This window comes from Labrus mixtus, chromosome 11 (assembly GCF_963584025.1).
Source record: "Labrus mixtus chromosome 11, fLabMix1.1, whole genome shotgun sequence".
NCBI lineage: Eukaryota > Metazoa > Chordata > Actinopteri > Labriformes > Labridae > Labrus > Labrus mixtus.
The window spans coordinates 12,226,775-12,245,646 of NC_083622.1; the positions used below are offsets into that span (position 1 = coordinate 12,226,775).

At 41.7% G+C, this 18,872-nt stretch overlaps 1 protein-coding gene across 1 annotated transcript in view; it reads left to right on the forward strand.

The window, feature by feature from the left end:
• Positions 1 to 12,826: 12,826 nt before the first annotated feature.
• iglon5 (IgLON family member 5) overlaps positions 12,827 to 18,872 on the forward strand; it is a 108,610-nt gene continuing 102,564 nt past the window's right edge. The window contains exon 1 of the mRNA XM_061050101.1: positions 12,827 to 13,440. Coding sequence (XP_060906084.1) covers positions 13,380 to 13,440 — 61 coding nt within the window. The 5' untranslated portion in view covers positions 12,827 to 13,379. The remainder of the gene's footprint in view (positions 13,441 to 18,872) is intronic.

The window sequence follows — 18,872 nt, forward strand, 5'->3', positions numbered from 1 at the left end:
AACAAAACACAGAAGCCAAGAGGACACAGGTCTTACACATCACGTACTAGGCAACCTACTCACAGCTTGTTCTTCACTCTAGCTGTAGAAAATTGAATGTTTGACATCAGCTGACCCTGTGATAGGCCAGTATGGCTACAAATGCAAGCTCAATCATATCCAGACTGATTAATTTACAATTGGTTAAACAGAAGAGGCCAGTGTTGTAGAGATTTAAAATAACCAATTATAAGACATGCGGTGTTTTTTTTCTCTCTCCAAATGTCAGGTAATTACATATTAAAAAATAAAAAAAACAAATTGCTTTTGGAGTGTCTTGTAAAAGTTGTTCTGGAACAAGTGGCTCAGGATATAGTCATCAAAGTTTCACAGTTGTCTCTTTTGTGCCACAGTTTTATGGGAATAAATCTCTCTGGGCCTTGGAGCGTCACACAAATTGCACTTGCACCTTGTTATTATGCCCACTCTGCCAAAATCACCACAGTTCAGCTGTGTCCCTGAGGGCTCTTTGGCTCTACCCAGTCGACAAATGTGATTATTCTGCTGCTCTGTCTCTGAGACTGTTTGTATGAGTAACATTATAATCTGCAGTGAATATAGGCATCGTGTACACATTTTAATTAGGCAGAAAGAGTTCAAGAATACTGTTGCTGCTAACAACAAATATTAGTGGTTTAAAACTATGGAACAGCACCTGTTTAAATCTAAGGTATTCAAATGTAAACTTTTTATCATAGATGTAGATATCATAGGAAGCTGAAATTTGTGGTCATGACATAGAAACACTCATCCTGTGACAATGTTTGGGAATATATTTGCACAGGACTGTATATAACTGAGTCCCTTGTGATGATACACTGCTGGCTGCCAACATAATATCTTATGCATGGCACCAATTCTGCAGCACCAAGCGCTTAGCAATGCCAGCCACATCCAATCAAGACATTGTTCCACAAGTCTGCGGAGGTTACCGAGTAAGAGGAAGGAGAAAAAAGGAGGCTGTTTGTAATGAGCCGCAGTGGAATGCAGAGCCGGATAGATGGAGAGTGAGATAGAGGAGGAGAAAAAGAGGGGAAGATGGAGGACAATATAGTACTGAGGTAGTCGGGTCAGGTGTGCAGGATTGCGTAAACAATTTTTAGATGGTGAAATCAATTCTGCACCAAATAAGAAAGATTGATTGAGGAGTAAAACAAAGAGTAACAAGGGCAAGTATGTGAGGAAAGAGGGAGTGAGAAGGAGGAAAGATGGAAAATTGACAGAAACATTCTGATCACTTAAAGATAACTAGAAACTACAGGAAGGAGTGACAGACCATCAAAAATAGAGAAAGAGCACAATATGTGCAGAGCACACATTTAATGTGTCAATCAAAGGGTGTTAAACTAATATTTGATAATTTTCCAACATTAACTTGTCATTCTTCTTGTGAATTATTTTGGGTGAAGTTGATTGCATTATTTTCAGCATTAATCGTATTAATTCTTGGAGAAGGGAAAAGTTTCCATCATTCATTCTGCAAATTTATTCAGTATTTTTTTTCCATCTTCTGGCTATTTTTCTTAAATCTTACTCAGTAACTCATAGTCTGTCCCCAGAGTTTTAACCACATTAATAGTAAAAAGAAGAAGCAGCATCATTCACTCGCTTCGTCTTGGCAGAGCTGCAGAGTTGTGTGGGCTGCTTTGTGTGTTTGACACTGTGCGCCCTTGTTTGATATTTAATTTTCTTATGCTTAATAACCTTGGAAAGGCAATCAATGGACTCATTCTGAACATCCCAGATGACTAAATGGTTTATCAAGTTTAAATTATAAACACATTCATTAATAAAACAATATGATTGGATATAATAACACTTGATTTATTCTTTATGATTCTATTTTTAAAAAGCTGTACGCACATATTTCTAGTAAAGAAAAAAAAAGAACTCAATCCAACCACCATACTTTCTGACCTCGGCTGACGGTCACACTGTCAGACAGGAGTGCTTTTGTGCATCAGCTAAATTTATTATCACAAGAGTTCGTACTGACTGTCAGTTTGTCCGTCCGTCTTCCTGGCCCTTGCTCTTTCTCCTCCACACTCATCCATTTACTCTCTTTTTACACCTCAGGCAAAAAAGCGAGGTTGCTATCCTCATTAACCTCCCTGCCTCTCTCCATCTCACCCCAGGCCAGCCCCACCTTAAGCTGCACTCATTACTGCTGAATCAAGCTGCGGAGAAGGAAATTGAGGCTGGGAAGCCAAGAAAGTAAGAAGGGGATAGAGGAGAGGGAAGACTCCCTTAATGGGTGACGGAAATGGAAGTAAAAAGAGGAGAGAGAGGATAACCGGACACGGTAAAAAAGAACAAAAAAAAACAAAGGAGTGATTCACTTTAGCGTGGTTACATGATAAATGGACTAAAGAGACAGATGACAGGGGAAGGGAATCCATTAGGGAGCTCGGAGTGGCTAAGATGATGTGTGAGCCAGTCATAAGCAGACCTGCTCAGAGCTTCAAACTTTGGCACTCTGTTGGCATGGTTATCAATGATAGATATCAACCTTCAGATCAAAGTTATTCATCAATGCTACATTGCTGGTGGCTGCCAGACTACCAATTCAGACTCCCAGAGCTTTATGGCCTCAACGATCATTTTTTCAGAAGTCTGACCAGAAACTGTATAAAAGAAGAGGATGTGGCAACCGTGACATCATCCGTGGGTTTGAGTCTGGCGAATTTGATCGGACAGATGTGCTTTATCATGTGGACAAATATCTTGAGTCAATTGTGTTGTTTTTTTGAGAAAATAGTAGGTTGTATTTGCCTTAACCAAAAGCCCTTGAGAAACCAAGGCAGAGTCTTATAAGGGTCTTTGTACTGCAGCATTCCGGAATGCTCAAACTGAGTTAAGGTCTTCTGTCTTTGTTTTGCTGCGGATCAAAGTGAAGTTACTGTTTTACTGCAGTGGAGTTAAGGTGTTATGTCTTTGTTTTAATATCTGTCATCAAGCACTTCTGACACACACAGTAGCTTGACTAAAGTGTAGCAAAGAAATAGTGTTGGTTGTGTTATTTTAACAATGCAACCAAGTGAAATACAGTATCAAATGGAAGTTAATGCCTTTGTCCTTGGCATGACCAATGCAAAGGCAGAGTACCTTAACTTCCAAATAAGGGTCAAAGGTCATGTTTGAGCGCAAGATTTTTATGAACATTAATAACGTGAACATTAAAGACAAAGAATTGCCACATTTCCAATATTCTGCAACTCATTTGGCTGGACAACAAAAAAGACTTTAAAGTCATTTTTCTCAGTTCTACACTCTGGCGAGTTAAGGTCTTTTGCCTTTGTAGGGCAGAATAAAGTATTATCTTGTCTTAAGTTTGTCAACCCTTTTTCTTTAAGCCTTGAGTGCATTTTAGCTGTGGCCATATTATCAGTGACCATAATTGGAAGACGGTTTGATGTGCATTGCTACATCTCTATCATGGGCAATAGGCAACAGACAATTAAAACTATGGGATGCACAGACTGGCTTTAGCCACGGCTAATTGGCCTTATCCTCTACTGCCCGCCCTGAACGGAAAGCATCTCATGGGAGCAGTGCGTATGGCAGTATTTTCATCTATTAAATTGAGATAAGTTGTGTGTAGGCTGTATCAGGTTGAGCTGGCGTACTGACCAGACTAATGCATAACCACATTTAGCACAGGCATGTGTACATTATCCTGCAAGGAGGAACGAAGACTGGTTGAAACATAGTTTAACTGCTTGAATTTTAAATGAATTGTGCTTAATTTTGACTGTTTTGAGTGCTTTCTTATCTTTAGACTAGTTAGTTAATCTGGATATGAATTAACATTTAGGAAACATATTGGACATTAGTCGGCTAACAACATCCCTAGGAGCAACACCCTTAAGAACATCCTGCTTTATTTCAGGTCTCACCCGAAATATGACTGTCTTTTCAGAATTTAAAATCCTGCTGTATATGTATATATAAGCTTATAATTCAAAAATAAAGATGGGTAATTTTCCCTGTTGATTCATAGAAGTAGATGTCTTTTTGCAACTAGTACAGCCCACCCCTGGGTCATTAGAAAGAAGGTATCTTTAAGGCACTTTAAAGGCACCTGCTTAGTCCACCTCTTAAATACAATCAATGCTTTTGACTGGACTTTTTTTCAACACCAAACTTCTTTCCTGAACCCTCTGCTGCGACAGTTTTATGCCTGAGTCAGAGTTCAATAATCCCTACAAACGTATCGTTGATTAATGAGCTTCTGCTTGAATTGCAACAGTTATGGATACAAATGAATGCAGAAGTACTCTTGATGATAATGAAGCACAGTGAGTTTTTTTTCTTCCCACTGCTGAAAATTCGGGTTTTTTTTTTTTTTTGCAGCCCTTTTGTTTCAAAATCTATGGAATATGTGGATGATTAATGGCAGAAGGAATTCTCTCGAAGCACTATCATTAAGATTTGTTTAATTAGTAGGGGATGGTTTGCCGAGTGAGACGCAGCACAGAGAAAAGGACAGAGCTCAGCAGCAAAGGCCTTCTCGTGGCCCTGAAGGCAACCAGCGGACGCTAACTAAGGCGCTGATGTGACATGAAACAAGACAGGCTGATACTACATCAGTCTGCGCTAATAAAGTAATTATACTTTTTAATGTGTGTGTGAGTATATATGTCAGTGACTTGCATCCAGGAAGTCAGAGAGTTGCAGTGGTAGAGAGAGTTGACAAAGTAGCAAATTAAAATGAACAAAAAATGGCAGTTTGAAAGCCATAAAACAGAGACATGAAGAGAAAGAGAGACAAAGCAGGAGAGTGAGGGAGAGAGAGAGAGAGCGTGTGTTAGGCAGCAGACATGATTAAATTCCATCATCTATTACAGCTTGGCTCGTGGCTTTGATCTGGCTTCAAGGCCGCACTCTGTGAAGTGCTCAGGCTCCATTCGCTTCTTAAAAGGTGACTCTCCCTGCTCTGTGTTTCATCATTCATTTACTATCCATCATTCTCCGCCTATGGGGAAACACACTCATGTACATATGCCTGAATACACCCACATACACTTACCCACATCCTTTGGTTAAAGCAATTAGCAGCCTTGACCAAGATGGAGTACAACATTTACATTTTGACCCTGAGAGGGAGAAACCTTCAGTTTGTTTTTTACCATACATAGTTTGAATTTGTCTTCCCCTTCTTTGACTTCTCGTCATTTCCTCCATCTCTTGGCAGCCTCCCTTTGTCGTCTCCTCTTCAGATTCAGATGCAGTGCCTCAATTTCAAGGTACTTTACAAGCGTGGCGTGTTGTGGCAGCAGCAATCAGCAGTGAAAAACAATTGTGTGCTTAAAGTGGATGTAACAACATCAACTTGTGAGGCGCTGGCAGCAAGGGCTGTATCAGCAGCGGCAATGAACCAATTTAATAGGTTATGGTTAATAAATCAATTTCCCTGAATTAGAAATGTGAGGCGTCTTCCCTTTCTGACTCTTCCTCTTCGTTTGGGAAGTTTACAGAGCTGGAAAACCAATTAAATTACAACAGGTGGGGCTTCTCCTGTCAATCGACCTCTTTCATTTTCTGACCCGCCTCTCCCTCCTTTTTCCTTTTCATCTTCTTCACGTCGATCAAACATCCTAAGCCCGACCCCCCCCTTCCTTTTCCCCACCGATCCAACTATCAATCTCAATCCATAATCCCCTACATGAATCTCCCGTCCAATCTCCTTTCCTTCCATCTGTAGTCCTCCATTTCTCCGGAAGCAAGGGGGCTCACATCACAATTTCCTCTCCAGATCCTTCTCTCCTTGTTCCATATCTTCCTCTCTTTCTTCTCCCTCTCTGTCTTTCTGCTTTCTTGCCCCTCTTGGGATAACAGAACTCAGAGGACAAGGCTCTCGCTTGCTCTCTCTCCGTCCCTCTCCCCTTCAATCCCCTCTCAGTGGGGTTCTCTGAGGGACAGTGATTACAACCGAGTGACTGCCGCCTCTGCCATGCCAATTAATGTTTGGGGCTTAAAGACGGAGCAAGGGGAAAGAGGGGAAAAGTGCCCGTGCCCACATCTCCATACATTACCATACTAAACAGGCTGGTGGGGCGTCTCAGCCCGACTTGCAGCTCTACAGCAGACACTTCAGGGACAGGTTCGTACTCCAAGTCAGACATGTTTGCATTAACCGCCCCAATCTTCAAACAAGCTCAGCGAGGTGTCCTTCTGTGTTTGTCCTTACAGTCAAGGTGCCAACATCTGACATTATCATACACTTCTACTTTATGCTCTAGTAATTGGATGTGAAATGACCACCGTCGTTTCAGCCCAGGCACTCAACATGTCAACAGCGACTCAGACTGGAGGATGAAGGGTATGTAGTCTCAGGCTTACTGGACGTTTGATTAGAACCTTAGACAAACAAGCATATGCACACACATGCTTCAATCTATCTTGCACAGTTTTAAATAGCTTGCTTCAAAGTGTGGTTAAGTTACAATCCATCAAACTAACCTCTCTGCTCCTCCCCCCCCCGGTGAGTAATGATGCACTCAGTGGCATTGTGGCCAGTCGATCACACTCTGCTATGCATCATGAACCCATCATACATCAAACAATCCAGTGACTCAGAGATTTAACTTCATAGGAAGCCAAGGGAGTTCAGAAAATCAAATATTTTGCTGCAGCACCATGACAGCGCAGTAAAGCTAGTTAGCGCAGTACAAGAAGGGCTACAAGAAAATCATGACGCACTGAAGTAATGAAAGAAACAGAGATGTGAGAGTGCAGAAATGATGGAAAATATGACAGAACCCATTTTATAACAAAAGAGTCTGACATTCTAAAAAAGAGAGATGTTATCACTGTTTTGATAAAAGCATCCAACTAGTCTGTTCTCTGCACCTCCATCACTGTTTGCTTTGAATCAACGGACAGCCAGCACTGCAGACAAAATCATCTGTGCCGACCTGCCCCCCATGCAGGACTTATACCATTCCAGGGTCAGGAATCGGGCAGGTAGCATCACTGCAGATTCCTCACAGCCCGGACACAAAACTGTTCAAACTCCTCCCCTCCAGTAGGTGTTACAGATCACTGTACGGCAAAACAACCCGATATAGGAACAGTGTTTTCCCCAGGCTGTCACTCTGATGAACGCTAAACAGTCACAGAGTGTCAGATCTGTGAACAACACGCACTGGGAATATCCATACAATTATTTAAACACATTTTTGGGTCAATAATTATTATTTGTATGGCATTTTTAAAAACAAAAGTTTACAAAGTGCTTTGACACGTGCAGAAGCAAAAATAACAACATAGCAAAAGAAGCCAAATGAAAAAAAAATAAAAAACACGACAACAGGAGCAACCCATGGATGAGACATGCAACCAACAACAACAGAATCCACACATCATAAGTACCAAAAGTGAAGCCCCCACCAACATCAGAACCCAAACGTCATCAGAATTCGAGCAACATAATAACTCATAATAACTCAGGCAACACAGGAACCCTGGCAATGTTATATTTTTGGCCACAGGACATACATGGCCAATAAAGCTGATTCTGAGGTACTTAAGAGGTCATTTAGAGCTAGAATGAAATGAGTAATATGAGAAATGAGTGGGGGGCGGCAGTAGCTCAGTCCGTAGGGACTTGGGTTGGGAATCGGAGGGTCGTCGGGTCAAGACCCGGCAGGGACCAAGTCCGGAAATTGGCCTGGTGGAGGTGCCAGTCCACTGCCGAGGTGCTATTGAGCAAGGCACCTAACCCCTCCACCAGCTCAGGAGCGCCTACTGTGGGCAGCCCCCTCACTCTGAGACCTCTCCATTAGTGCATGTCCATAGGATCCTGTTTGTGCATGTGTGTGTATTTCGGCCTATGTTTGTGTAGCATGTTTACCAGACAGAGTTTAAAAAACGAATTTCCCCTCGCGGGATCAATAAAGTATAAATTATTATTAATAGGGCCCAGTTTTAAAAAATGGCACATTTTGCAGTATACATGCAGGCTACAAGAAACAGGTATTGTACATGAAGAAAATTAGTTTGTTTGATTTTGCTGCAATTATTAGTATTATGACAGAAATCACAGTTTTTGTCTGAAGTGTCTGGTGGCAAAAAAGAGAGAAACAAATTAAGACCCCCCTAAAAAACATGTTAGACTGACTGGTAGCTGTGACTGTAAGAGCCTTCACTTAGAGAGAAATGAAGGACCAATGGTAAAATATGGGAAAATCTACAAAAGGTCAGAGCTGTAAGATGACAACGCTAATTAGTGTTAGCTTCAAGAAGATGAGGTCTACCTCCTCAGGAAAAATCTCCTGCTCCTCTTTGAATAATAAGGCTCTATGAGGAAGTTGTATCTGGCATCTCTGGGAGTTTATAATTGTATCATTTCCTTTTAACAGATGATTTTGTCCATTCCATTATATCCTTTTCAAACATTCTCCCCTTTATTTCTTCACTTTTCTTTTGCAATACTTTGCCTTAAGCCCACATTTGAAATGACCTTAAAGATGTACTTTCCTTCTGTGAGCAACTTAAAATGTTCTTCTTTTTAATGCTTTTCTTCCTCTATTTGCCACCTTCAACAATTACTGTCTTCCTCCCACATGTAGTCTCAAATATTGCCCCACTTTCATTCTCTAGAAGTCCTCTTAGGGTGTTTTCCCACGTGCACTATACTACGGACTTAACTCAGACTCCTTTCCTGCCAGCCCCCTGGTAAAACATTCCGTGTGAAGCCGTTGTGTGAGTGCGGCAGGCAGAAGTCAGGAAAATTCACAATAAGCGAGTGGAAAGGGATGATGACATTATCACCCAAGTGGTGTGTGCAATCTTTGTGAATGTAATGAAGCTGCTCTTTTCTGCTAGCTGGTATGTTCTTTTCCACTCGCTTGTTGATTGTGTGAATACGTCCAATAGCACAAAGCATTGTGAGGCAGAAAAAACCTCCTCCTGTCCAAAAGGGAAAACTTCACACTGTGAGGGTGAATAAACAACTCTGGAAGATTTCAGGGGCAGGCTGTCCTGCAGTTTTCCAGAAATGAATCAGAAGTGCATTCATGAAAAAGCTTTAGCAAGTCTCTGAAGTCTCAGGAGCTCTCATGTCCAGCTTGATGCTCATATTTATTTCTTAAGCACATTGATATGATATTGAATGAGATCACTCTTGTTCCTCTTTGCCACAGAGTTTCCCTCAGGGTCAAAATCAGACAAAAACAATATTGCTTTTTGATCAAAACAAATGAGTGTATACAATAAATCAATGAAAAGTTGAAACATTGCAGCAGACGTTGCTGCCAAGATGTCTCTAGACTGAGCATCGGATGATATGAGGAGATAATATATGGCTCTTGTCCAATCCTGCTTATTTGGCTTTACTAGTATATATATAGTGGGAGGAAGTGGTGACCCATTGTCTTCATATACATCTATTATTCAAACCCAGTGTTTTTCCGTACACCCATCAGCATTGTGTAAGTGCAGGAAAGAAAAACTTTAAAGGATGAGCTGATGTTAGTTATATAACAGACTCTTAAAGCAATAATATGAACAAGTCAGCGTGTTGTGTACAGTAAATTTAGCAAGTGTACATTAGTTTTCCCCCTTTATCTTTAATGCAAAGCGGCTGCATTGCTTTATGCTGATGCATGTCATGTCTTGGCAAAATGAAGAAAACATTCCTCTGCCTCAGCCTTCCTCTGCGCTCAAGCTGTCATGCAGCACGATGGGAGCTGACGAGGTCTGGGGGTAATTGGCTTTGTAAAATCTGAGTCAAAATGCAAATTAATATCAACATTTAAGCAGGTGTTTCTACTTTTACCAAACAACTTGGAACAACTGAGTACAAACAAATTGCACCTTGTGACAGGTCTATAAATAATGTCGTTGAGTTAGCGGTAACTCTGCTGAATCACTTATTAAAATCATGAATACCATTAATGAAGCTTCAGAACTTAACAACAGCATGTTTTATTATTTTTGTTAGTACCATGTCGAAGTAATGTTGCTAGGCTTGTGTCTATAACTTGCAGCATTTCAGTTAGAATATTGTATGTCCAAATGAAGATGAGGAGGCGGACATGCTGATCAGAAGAACAGTGTCTGACACCAGTCTTAATTTGCTTGTTCAGAACAAACCACAGTTTTGTACTGTGTATGTGCAACTATTACGCCCCTCAACAAAAACGGAGAAATAACTAAGTAAATATAGCTTGATGTCCTCTCAAGGACAACTGACATTTAATTATTAAAATCTAGAAGAAAGTACAAAGCCCACTCAAGTAACATTAATACATAATTTACCTGAAAATATATCTCACTTTCAAGTTGATTACTTTAAAAAACATTAGTCTAACTCCTTACAACACCATAACAATACATGTAAATGTAAATTCAGTCAAAATGTGGCTGCTCCTAACACAGCTACAGGTTTTCCTCTGTGACTAACATAGGGCTACACTTGCACACACCAACAAATACAAACTTTATACTACTCTTTTAAACCAAGCAGCAACACCCAGTGTTGAAAAATAAAGCCAATGTGGAAGTGCAAGAAAAATGCACTTCCTCGAGTGTCCACTTGAGGCTGGGTCCAAAAGACCCGGAAGTCACCTACACACCCCATATTCAAGTCTCCAAAGTTGATGTGGTTGGTTAATGTCTCTATCAGCACACGCTCAACCTTTTTGATTCAACCTTTTTGACCGATCTGGCCGCAAGCCGCCACACTTATTTCTAATGTATGTATGTGTGTTGGCTATCTGTGTACCAGTGGGCTAAGTATGTAGTGAATGTATTAATCTAGCTCCCATTTATTAAAAATCATTAACTTTGCATCAGTTAGCTGAGAATATAAAATAACGGCCTAATGAGCTGCTGGCTAACATCCCAAAAATGACTGGCTCCTGATTCACTCCACTGTGTCAAATCTAATTAATAGTGAATAATAAGCATTTACAAACAAGTCCAACACTGAGTAACTAATGCTGTGCTTTGATTAGCTGACTCATTAATCAGTCCTGGGGTTTTATGTCCGCTTATCTTTCTTCATCTTTTATCTGAGAAAGATATAAAGTAAATCCCTCAACTGTAGTCATTGTAATGTTGTCTGAAAAACCATAAAAAAAAGCAAACAGTGCTTTATGGATTGTGTACATCACAGTAATAAAGCATTAAAAGAAGGAACACATGTTAAAGTTAAAATAGGAATAATTCATCAGCTCAGGCAGTAAAACAGAGTTATGGATCTTATATGAGAGCATGCAGGCTACCAATTACATCACAAACTTTTTTTGTAAAAAAAACCCTGCACACTTGTAAGAAATAAAAAAGAGGAAACTAGGATGGTCAGGAAAGTTCAAATGACTGTTAAAAAATGATCAATACAAAAATGTAAAAAAAAAAAAGAATAATAAATGATATAAAAAATTGCAACACGACATCATACTTGGTTTTGTATACAATATCCATCAGTCACCACTTTCCTCAAATCAGGTTGGGCCACTGCAGCGAGAACCTTTCCTCAGATAGCATTTAACAGCTCGAAACATTTGTTCACATTTAGCAATGGACAATTCTTATGACAGGTGCGTTGCCTTTGCATATTCCACACATGTGAGGAGGAGAGAAGAGTGTCAAAAAATGTACAGAAGCAATTTAAAAATAAAACAAGTCCTTCCTTTTATAGCCCAGGATTGATTGTAATTTCAGCTGTAAACCAAACCACATTTAGCTAAAATACAAAATAAAATATGACTCTAATGTTTAAATCACAATTATATATGCAATTATATAGTTCGAAAACAAATAAGCAACTATAATGAGTAGTCAATCAGCAAGGTTAGCGCTCCTCAGCAGCAAATCAAACTAAATTGGATCCACAACCTCCTAGCCTGAGCTATAGGATGTGTTTCTGACTGATTAAGACATTTGATATTATGCAGGATGACTGGCATGAGTCCCAAAATATTAGGGAGGAATTAATAATTTTGGCAATAATTTGTTCTGGTTGTTACAAAGCTTCCTGTGTAGAAGCTACAGTCTGCACGTCTCGAGCCATATGATAAGCTCCCCGTGAGAACCCTTTTACAGAAAATTAGAGCTTCACTTTATGCGGCTGCTTCTCACTCTTTTAGTAGCAGACGCTGAGCTGAGACTAACATGTTTATAAATGGCTCATTAGTACCTCTGCATAGATACAAAGTGTCTTCCTACATGGGTTTATGTCGCCTGCCATTAAGTCAGCAGACTGATTGAGTCAGATGGTGTTTTCTGCAGTGCTGGAACAATCTGCTGACACTCCCAGTCCTCCCAGAACTTCCATCTATGTGGGAAATCTCCACTCTGTCCTTACAGCCTTCTCCTCCTCATGGTCTGACGATTTCCATTCTCAGCAAGTGAGTAGCCTAACATCTGCTCATCAGCAGCACAACCTGTCCCTCCACCTCGTTCTGTTTTCATTCATCGTCTCTCAAAACCCCGCGTGCACCGGGGCCCATATGGCTCCACCTGCCCCTCACTCACCCTCCCCACCTCTGTCCCTGTAGTTATTATGCCCGTATGTCCCCTTGTGGACTGTTTTCTCTGAGTACTGCAGCAACACCGAGCCGGCTATAAATCACATTGCATTATCACCGCGCCGTGCTTCGCCTCGCGCTCTGCCCGCCCAGCGCGCGCCTGCGATTGGCTGAAAAGGCTCCTTGGCCAGCCTCTCCGAGCGGGACATCGGTGCAATCGTAAATCCCGCCTCCTTCCTTAGGGCCGGTGATTGGGAAGAGGGCTCTCCTTGAACTGTCAATCATGCTCTTTTTTTCTTGCGCGCCTCGCATTCAGTGCTGCTCCCTGCGACGCGCGGAGTGCGGAGCGACGAGACGCGCTGCATACCAACAGAGACGTACAGGGAGCAGGCTAATTAAGGCTCAAGTGGCGATCTGCGACTGGTCCGGACGCACAGACCCCCTCCTGTTCTCTGACAAAAAACATCTTGATGTCAAGTCAGTTTGAATTTCTCCTTTTGCTCTGATGCATTTTCTAAAAGATTGCCTCTTTGCTTAAAGGCAGTCTGAGACAAACTAAGTGTCTGGGATATTTGTTTTTTTTTTTATTCAGCGCTGATATTCTTCTGGCTGAGAGACTCCATACAGGATAAGACAAACAGCTCATCTCTGTATCTATCTTTCCCTCTAAAGGAAAAGTCAAGTGGACTAGACTGATGTTTTCGTCCAGTCACATGTAGAAGAAGCGTTGGGACTATTGCTGTTGACATTTATTCACTGGGTCGTTTTTTAAATACACTGATTCCCTGCAACGGCACCATACGGGAGGAATACCAAGACACATTTGGCTGCAAAAACAAGCAGAAAATCAATCAGAACTCCATCATGGGCTGCCCCCTCTTGCGGAACGCGTTTGCTGGTTTGATCCTGGTTTTGCTGTCGAAAGGTAAGTTCTTACCAGCTACTTTAGAGATGTGTTCACGGTTCTGTGCTGATGCGCATGTATCGCCTTTCATTTTCTGAAATCGGTTGTGGAGGTGAATACTGATGATGAAGAGAAGGAGAAGGGGGGGGGGGGTACCTGCCTGTGAATCACGCGTGTCTGCTGTGCCACTGCGCTCTGGTTTTTCCATTTGCTCATACACAGATTTACAAACGCAGAGAGAAAGATGCTGCAAGTGTGTGTGTGCGTGTGTGTGTGTGTGTGTGTGTGTGTGTGCGTGTGTGTGTGTGTGTGTGTGTGTGTGTGTGTGTGTGTGTGTGCGTGCAGAAGCGCGTGCATGTGAGCGCAGTGCCAGGTTCATCTCCAAGCCAACCTCGTGGTTCACCAGGAGCAACGAGTGATGCATGCTAAGCTGTTTACTATACAGAAAAACACAGACTCCCTTCCACCAGTCTTCAGTGAAAATTCCTTTACGTGACGTGAATGGCCCGGGAGCCCACGCTCACGACTCACCGCCAGTGCAATGCGAGTGTGTGTGTGTGTGTGTGTGTGTGTGTGTGTGTGTGTGTGTGTGTGTGGGGGGGGGGGGGGGGGGGGGGAGTGGTGGTGGTAGTGTTGGTGGTGGTGGTAGGGTTAACGTCAGCACGAGTAGAAGCAATGCAGGGGGACTCAGGAGAGAAAGACAATGTTGTGTTCTCTCACTTCAAATCCAAGGTCGAGAGAGACAGATGGAGATAAATGGTGAAGGGTGGACGGTGGGGGGGCTAAGAGGAGGGGGGGGGGGGGGTCAAACTAGCAGTGTGTTGTCAAGCTTAATTTCCCTCTCTTATCCAACATAAAACATATTCCCTACTGCTGAAGGAAAGAGACACGCACATTTAATTCATCAGATCAAAAATTCCTGGGGATTAAACCTATTCCAGTGTGCAGATAAGTTGCACCAGCAGAGCATTCAGATGGCTTTTTAAAACTGCTTCATGTTTAAAAACCCAAACAGAAATTGTTATGTTGTTGTGTCTGCCCTCAGGGAATGCTGACCAGGGACTATTTAAAACCCTCTTGCATTTTTCATCATTTCATCCTCTAATATTCTCACCGTGCCATGGGATGTCCCACCATATATTAGCTATGCACGGCCTTCTCGACATGATTCCCCCCTGCTGATGTATCACGCATCACACATACACACACATACACGCACCTGGCTCAATTAGTGCCTAGCTCTCTCCTATGGGAAATCAGTATATAAATAAATTACTCCGGCCCTTAATAACAATAATTGATGTGTCAGTGCAATAAGATGTGAGGTTAACAGCCTGCAGATGCAGACGGGCTACAGCCTCCTGCTCCGGAGCTCCTTCGTGGGCAGGAGAAACCCAGCTGGTCATGGTTGGCTCACCACAGCGAGCCCCCTTCTCCACAGCAGGCGGAGAGCAGACGGACAGCCCTGCAGGACGCACACACCTCACCAACACACCAACACAAAGGGCCTCAGCACTACACCAACCAGAAACACACTGAGACTCATTTCAGCTCTGAGCTCTCTGAATTTGTAACCTGTTGGGTTGTTTGGGGGTAAGGGGGGGGGGGGGGGGGGGGATGTGACGGTGTGGCCAATCATGTAAGCCACAGTTGAAGAGTGATTGGATATTGATGTGCACATTTCAGCACATGTGAATCAGACCCATCACGTAGAGGGGATCTCGGCCTGCTGCTCTGAGGAGCTGTATAGGTCCACAACACGTCCATCTTTAAGCATGCATTATGAAGGAAGAACATGGCTGTTAAAAGGCCACTGTCTGTTTCTTGATAAATCATGCAGCAGTGGAATAATCCTTCTTATCTGCAGCCCTGAAAGTCCAACCAGTGTCAAAGTGACGCTCATATGCTCAGTACTATTGAGCAGAATGTTTGTGAGGTATTATTAACAGTTTAATGATGTATTAGACACAGTCACTGAATGCTTGCACAGTACTTCATTCAACTTAAGACATTTCTTCATCTTGACACTCAACCTCTTGACGTCATGCACAAAACATATTTATGAAGTCAGAGTGGCTTGGAAACAGATATTAGAAGGTGTCCCAGAATAGTGCTTAAGCATTCCAACCAGGTTTAAAAAAAGCACCTTTTCTTTGCTGCAAAACACAATCAGAGCAGTCAGTGGTTTCTGACTGGCCTGGCGTGTGAAAGCACAAACCTATCCGTGGATGTTATGTCCAGCTCCTGGCACGCCATCATGCTTTTTTACTTCCTCAGTCATTCTCCACTTTTTCTTCCACTTAAAATATCCAAGAGCCAAACCTCTGGAAAGGTGGATAGCCACCCACTCACGCATAGAGTGAAATATCTGTGTATTTCTGGAACACAAACTTTCTGCAATGAATCAAATCCCGTTTCATCTTTGATAGCAGCAACTGTGAGGCTTTGCTGCTTTGTGGATAATGATGAAAAAAACATATATACACACTCATCCCCTTGAAAAATTGAACAATTAAGTCTCCACTCAAAGGATTTCTGTTATGACAGAAACCTGCAAGATCTGATGATGAGAATAATGCTGTCATTGATTCAGTGAAAAGTGAAGCTGACAAGAGAAATTGCCTCTGCTTACGATGCCACCTGGGTCGCAGCGGAGGGCGTGTAGGGTTACATTTGAGGATATTATTTGAATGCTATATTTAGGTCTATGAGGAACAGATTTATGCCTCACGGCCACCCATTAATGCAATTATTGCAGGAACTCTGACTGGCAAACTATGCTATATACCACACATGTATGCCCCCAATGTTCCAACAGATGGATTTTCCTTGCAACATGCACCGCTGTGATGGAGGGTTTGGTAACAGGAAGTGTGCAGCGCAGGTACACAGGTGAAAGCAGGCGGGGTCACTTTGTTGCCCGCCATCCTTCTTGTTTCAGCAACATATGGGGGCCAAGTGGGGTCAATGCTTGTTGCACATGTTAGCACGTAGCCACCCTTCTTCCCTGCCCCCCTCACACACACACACACACACACACACACACACACGCACACGCACACACATGCACACACTCGACTGGATCAGCAGCCTTGGCTTGCAGATGAAGAGCAAGGAGATGCCAGCATCAACAGATGCCTTGCGCTCCTATTCTGGAGGGGCCCCTGCTTTTTTTCCCCTCCCTTTGAAATCCATGGTTTCTGTGGGCTGTTGTTCTCCATGTTTGGCTTAGAAATGCTCTACCATTTTGGCAGGTTTTATTTTTCTGCAAGTGTTTGAGTGAGAGGGCTAGGATTTGGTCTCGAGAGCCTGCAGGGACAAGGGTTGGAGGTAAAACCAGCCTGGAGTGGGTCTGTGGTCTGAAAGTTTCCCCCATGGGTTTCACTTTTTCTATGACTCTTGCTGCTCTGTGGTGGCCTGTGATGCTGAGCCTCCTACATCTTCCACTGAATCTCTTCCTCAAACATAGCAGAGCAGAGATAGTACACAGAGAAAAACAAGCTGTGTTCTGCCCTCAGACTTGTATAAAATGGGCTCCATGTTGAAGAATGATTAGAGTTGAATTTGGTGTTTGTTAAAATACTCCGTTTTGATTCATTTCCAAGAATCGATACTGGCTACTGGAATCCCAAATCCACAATAGTCTTTAAATTCTGAAATTCAGTGTCTAACATACAAACTATAAGACTCTTAAAAGTATAAGGAGGTATTTAAGTACTGTAATGGAAGTTTCTTCAAACTTTTTCAGATGTTTGGTTTGGAAGTTGGTGCGATGAAGCTCAGAGATGTATTACGAGAACTAAACAGTAAGTCCCTATCCAATCAAAGAAATTACCAAGTGGCAGTTTCAGGCTGTTTACGCCAAGCCTGAGAATAAACTGTTAATTATTCATGGCTGCTGGCTGTTGAATGTTGACCACAGCGTTATCTTTTTCCCGCTGCCGACTGTTCAAAGATATTTTTTGTTGCCAAGTCTTGATCATCACAAGAGGGAGTTTAGATACGTAATAATGTGCTTCTATGGCACGCTACAAAAGCCAACATTTCATCACGGATTCTTTTAAAAATATCTGATTTAGCTTTTTCAAATTTAAACACAACAACGGACAGAAACTGCATCACAGCTTTGAGAACAAATTGGCGCTTCTCTGGTAACATTGATCGTATGTGCTAGCGTTTACCAAAGCATTATGCAACAGACCAATCCAATGAATGATTGAAAGGAATATCTTCAGATGTCAGGACATCTGCTTTCTCCTCTGATTCTGAATAAGACAACCTCAACATGCTGTTACAAGCTTATTATATTATATATATATATATATATATATATATATATATTATAGCAATTATATTGTGCCATCTTTGTGTGAGGGTCACAGCAGATGTCAACCAAAATGTCATTGACCACACCCACAAAGTCTTTAGAAAAGGTCTGAACAATGAGCTCTTTTTTCTTCTGAAGAATATTGTGAATGTTAAATAAGACTCTACTTTGATAACACATTTGCATTTTATTGTTTCAAGGCCAATTTCCCAAGGCTTTAAAGTATGTTTCCATCAAGGCAGAACTCTGAATAAATCATATTGCAGTATAGTGTTTCCAGTGTTGGGCTCTTACATTTATGCCATCAGAGTAAGAATCCATTAGATGTTATCTGTCTAAAGCCGCTGAAATGTTTGAAAATGTGCCAGAGGATTTTGAAAAGAGTCAAACACCCACTGAATCTTTAGCAGAAACACTTTAATATGACTTCTACCTTTTGAAAACAATGTCAAAGAATCATGTCCTACCAAGAAACCAATGCTTTTACCGGATTGCAAGTTAAGAACATTTAAGTGAAACCAGTTAACGTCCGCTCTTAATGTAATTCACAGGACTTTTATATGGATATCCCAGAGACAACAAATCAGACCCTTTCTCATGTAAAACATGAAGAAAACCCTCAAATCAGGAGAGAGCTTGAATAACAGTAAAAAGTAATTCTAAGGGAACTACAAAGGCTGTAACCCTAACCCAAACCATAACCCTAGTGATCATATTGCATGAGCTTAAAGGATTGTTTGAATCTTGTGCACCTTGATACTGTTTTCCAAACTTTAAATACCCAACTACTATGCTATTATACTTATCAATAGTATGGAAAAAATACAGAAGCTGCATCTATTTGATGCAGCTTCTGTATTCTATGCATAGAAGAGGAATTAATCCATCAACAAATTCCAAGCAAACACAGTGTCTAATTTGCACAAATACATTGGCCAGATGTTGCCAATGCAAGCCCGGAGGGATATGCTATTTAGACAGTGTATGTTTGCTTGCAAATAAAAACTACAAATTAACATATTTTGGGTGTTTGGGACATACATTTTTCTCCCGTCTTATTGAAGAACGTATTGGTTTTTACTAGTATTATATCAACGTTTTATATCATGATTGGATTGTTACAACC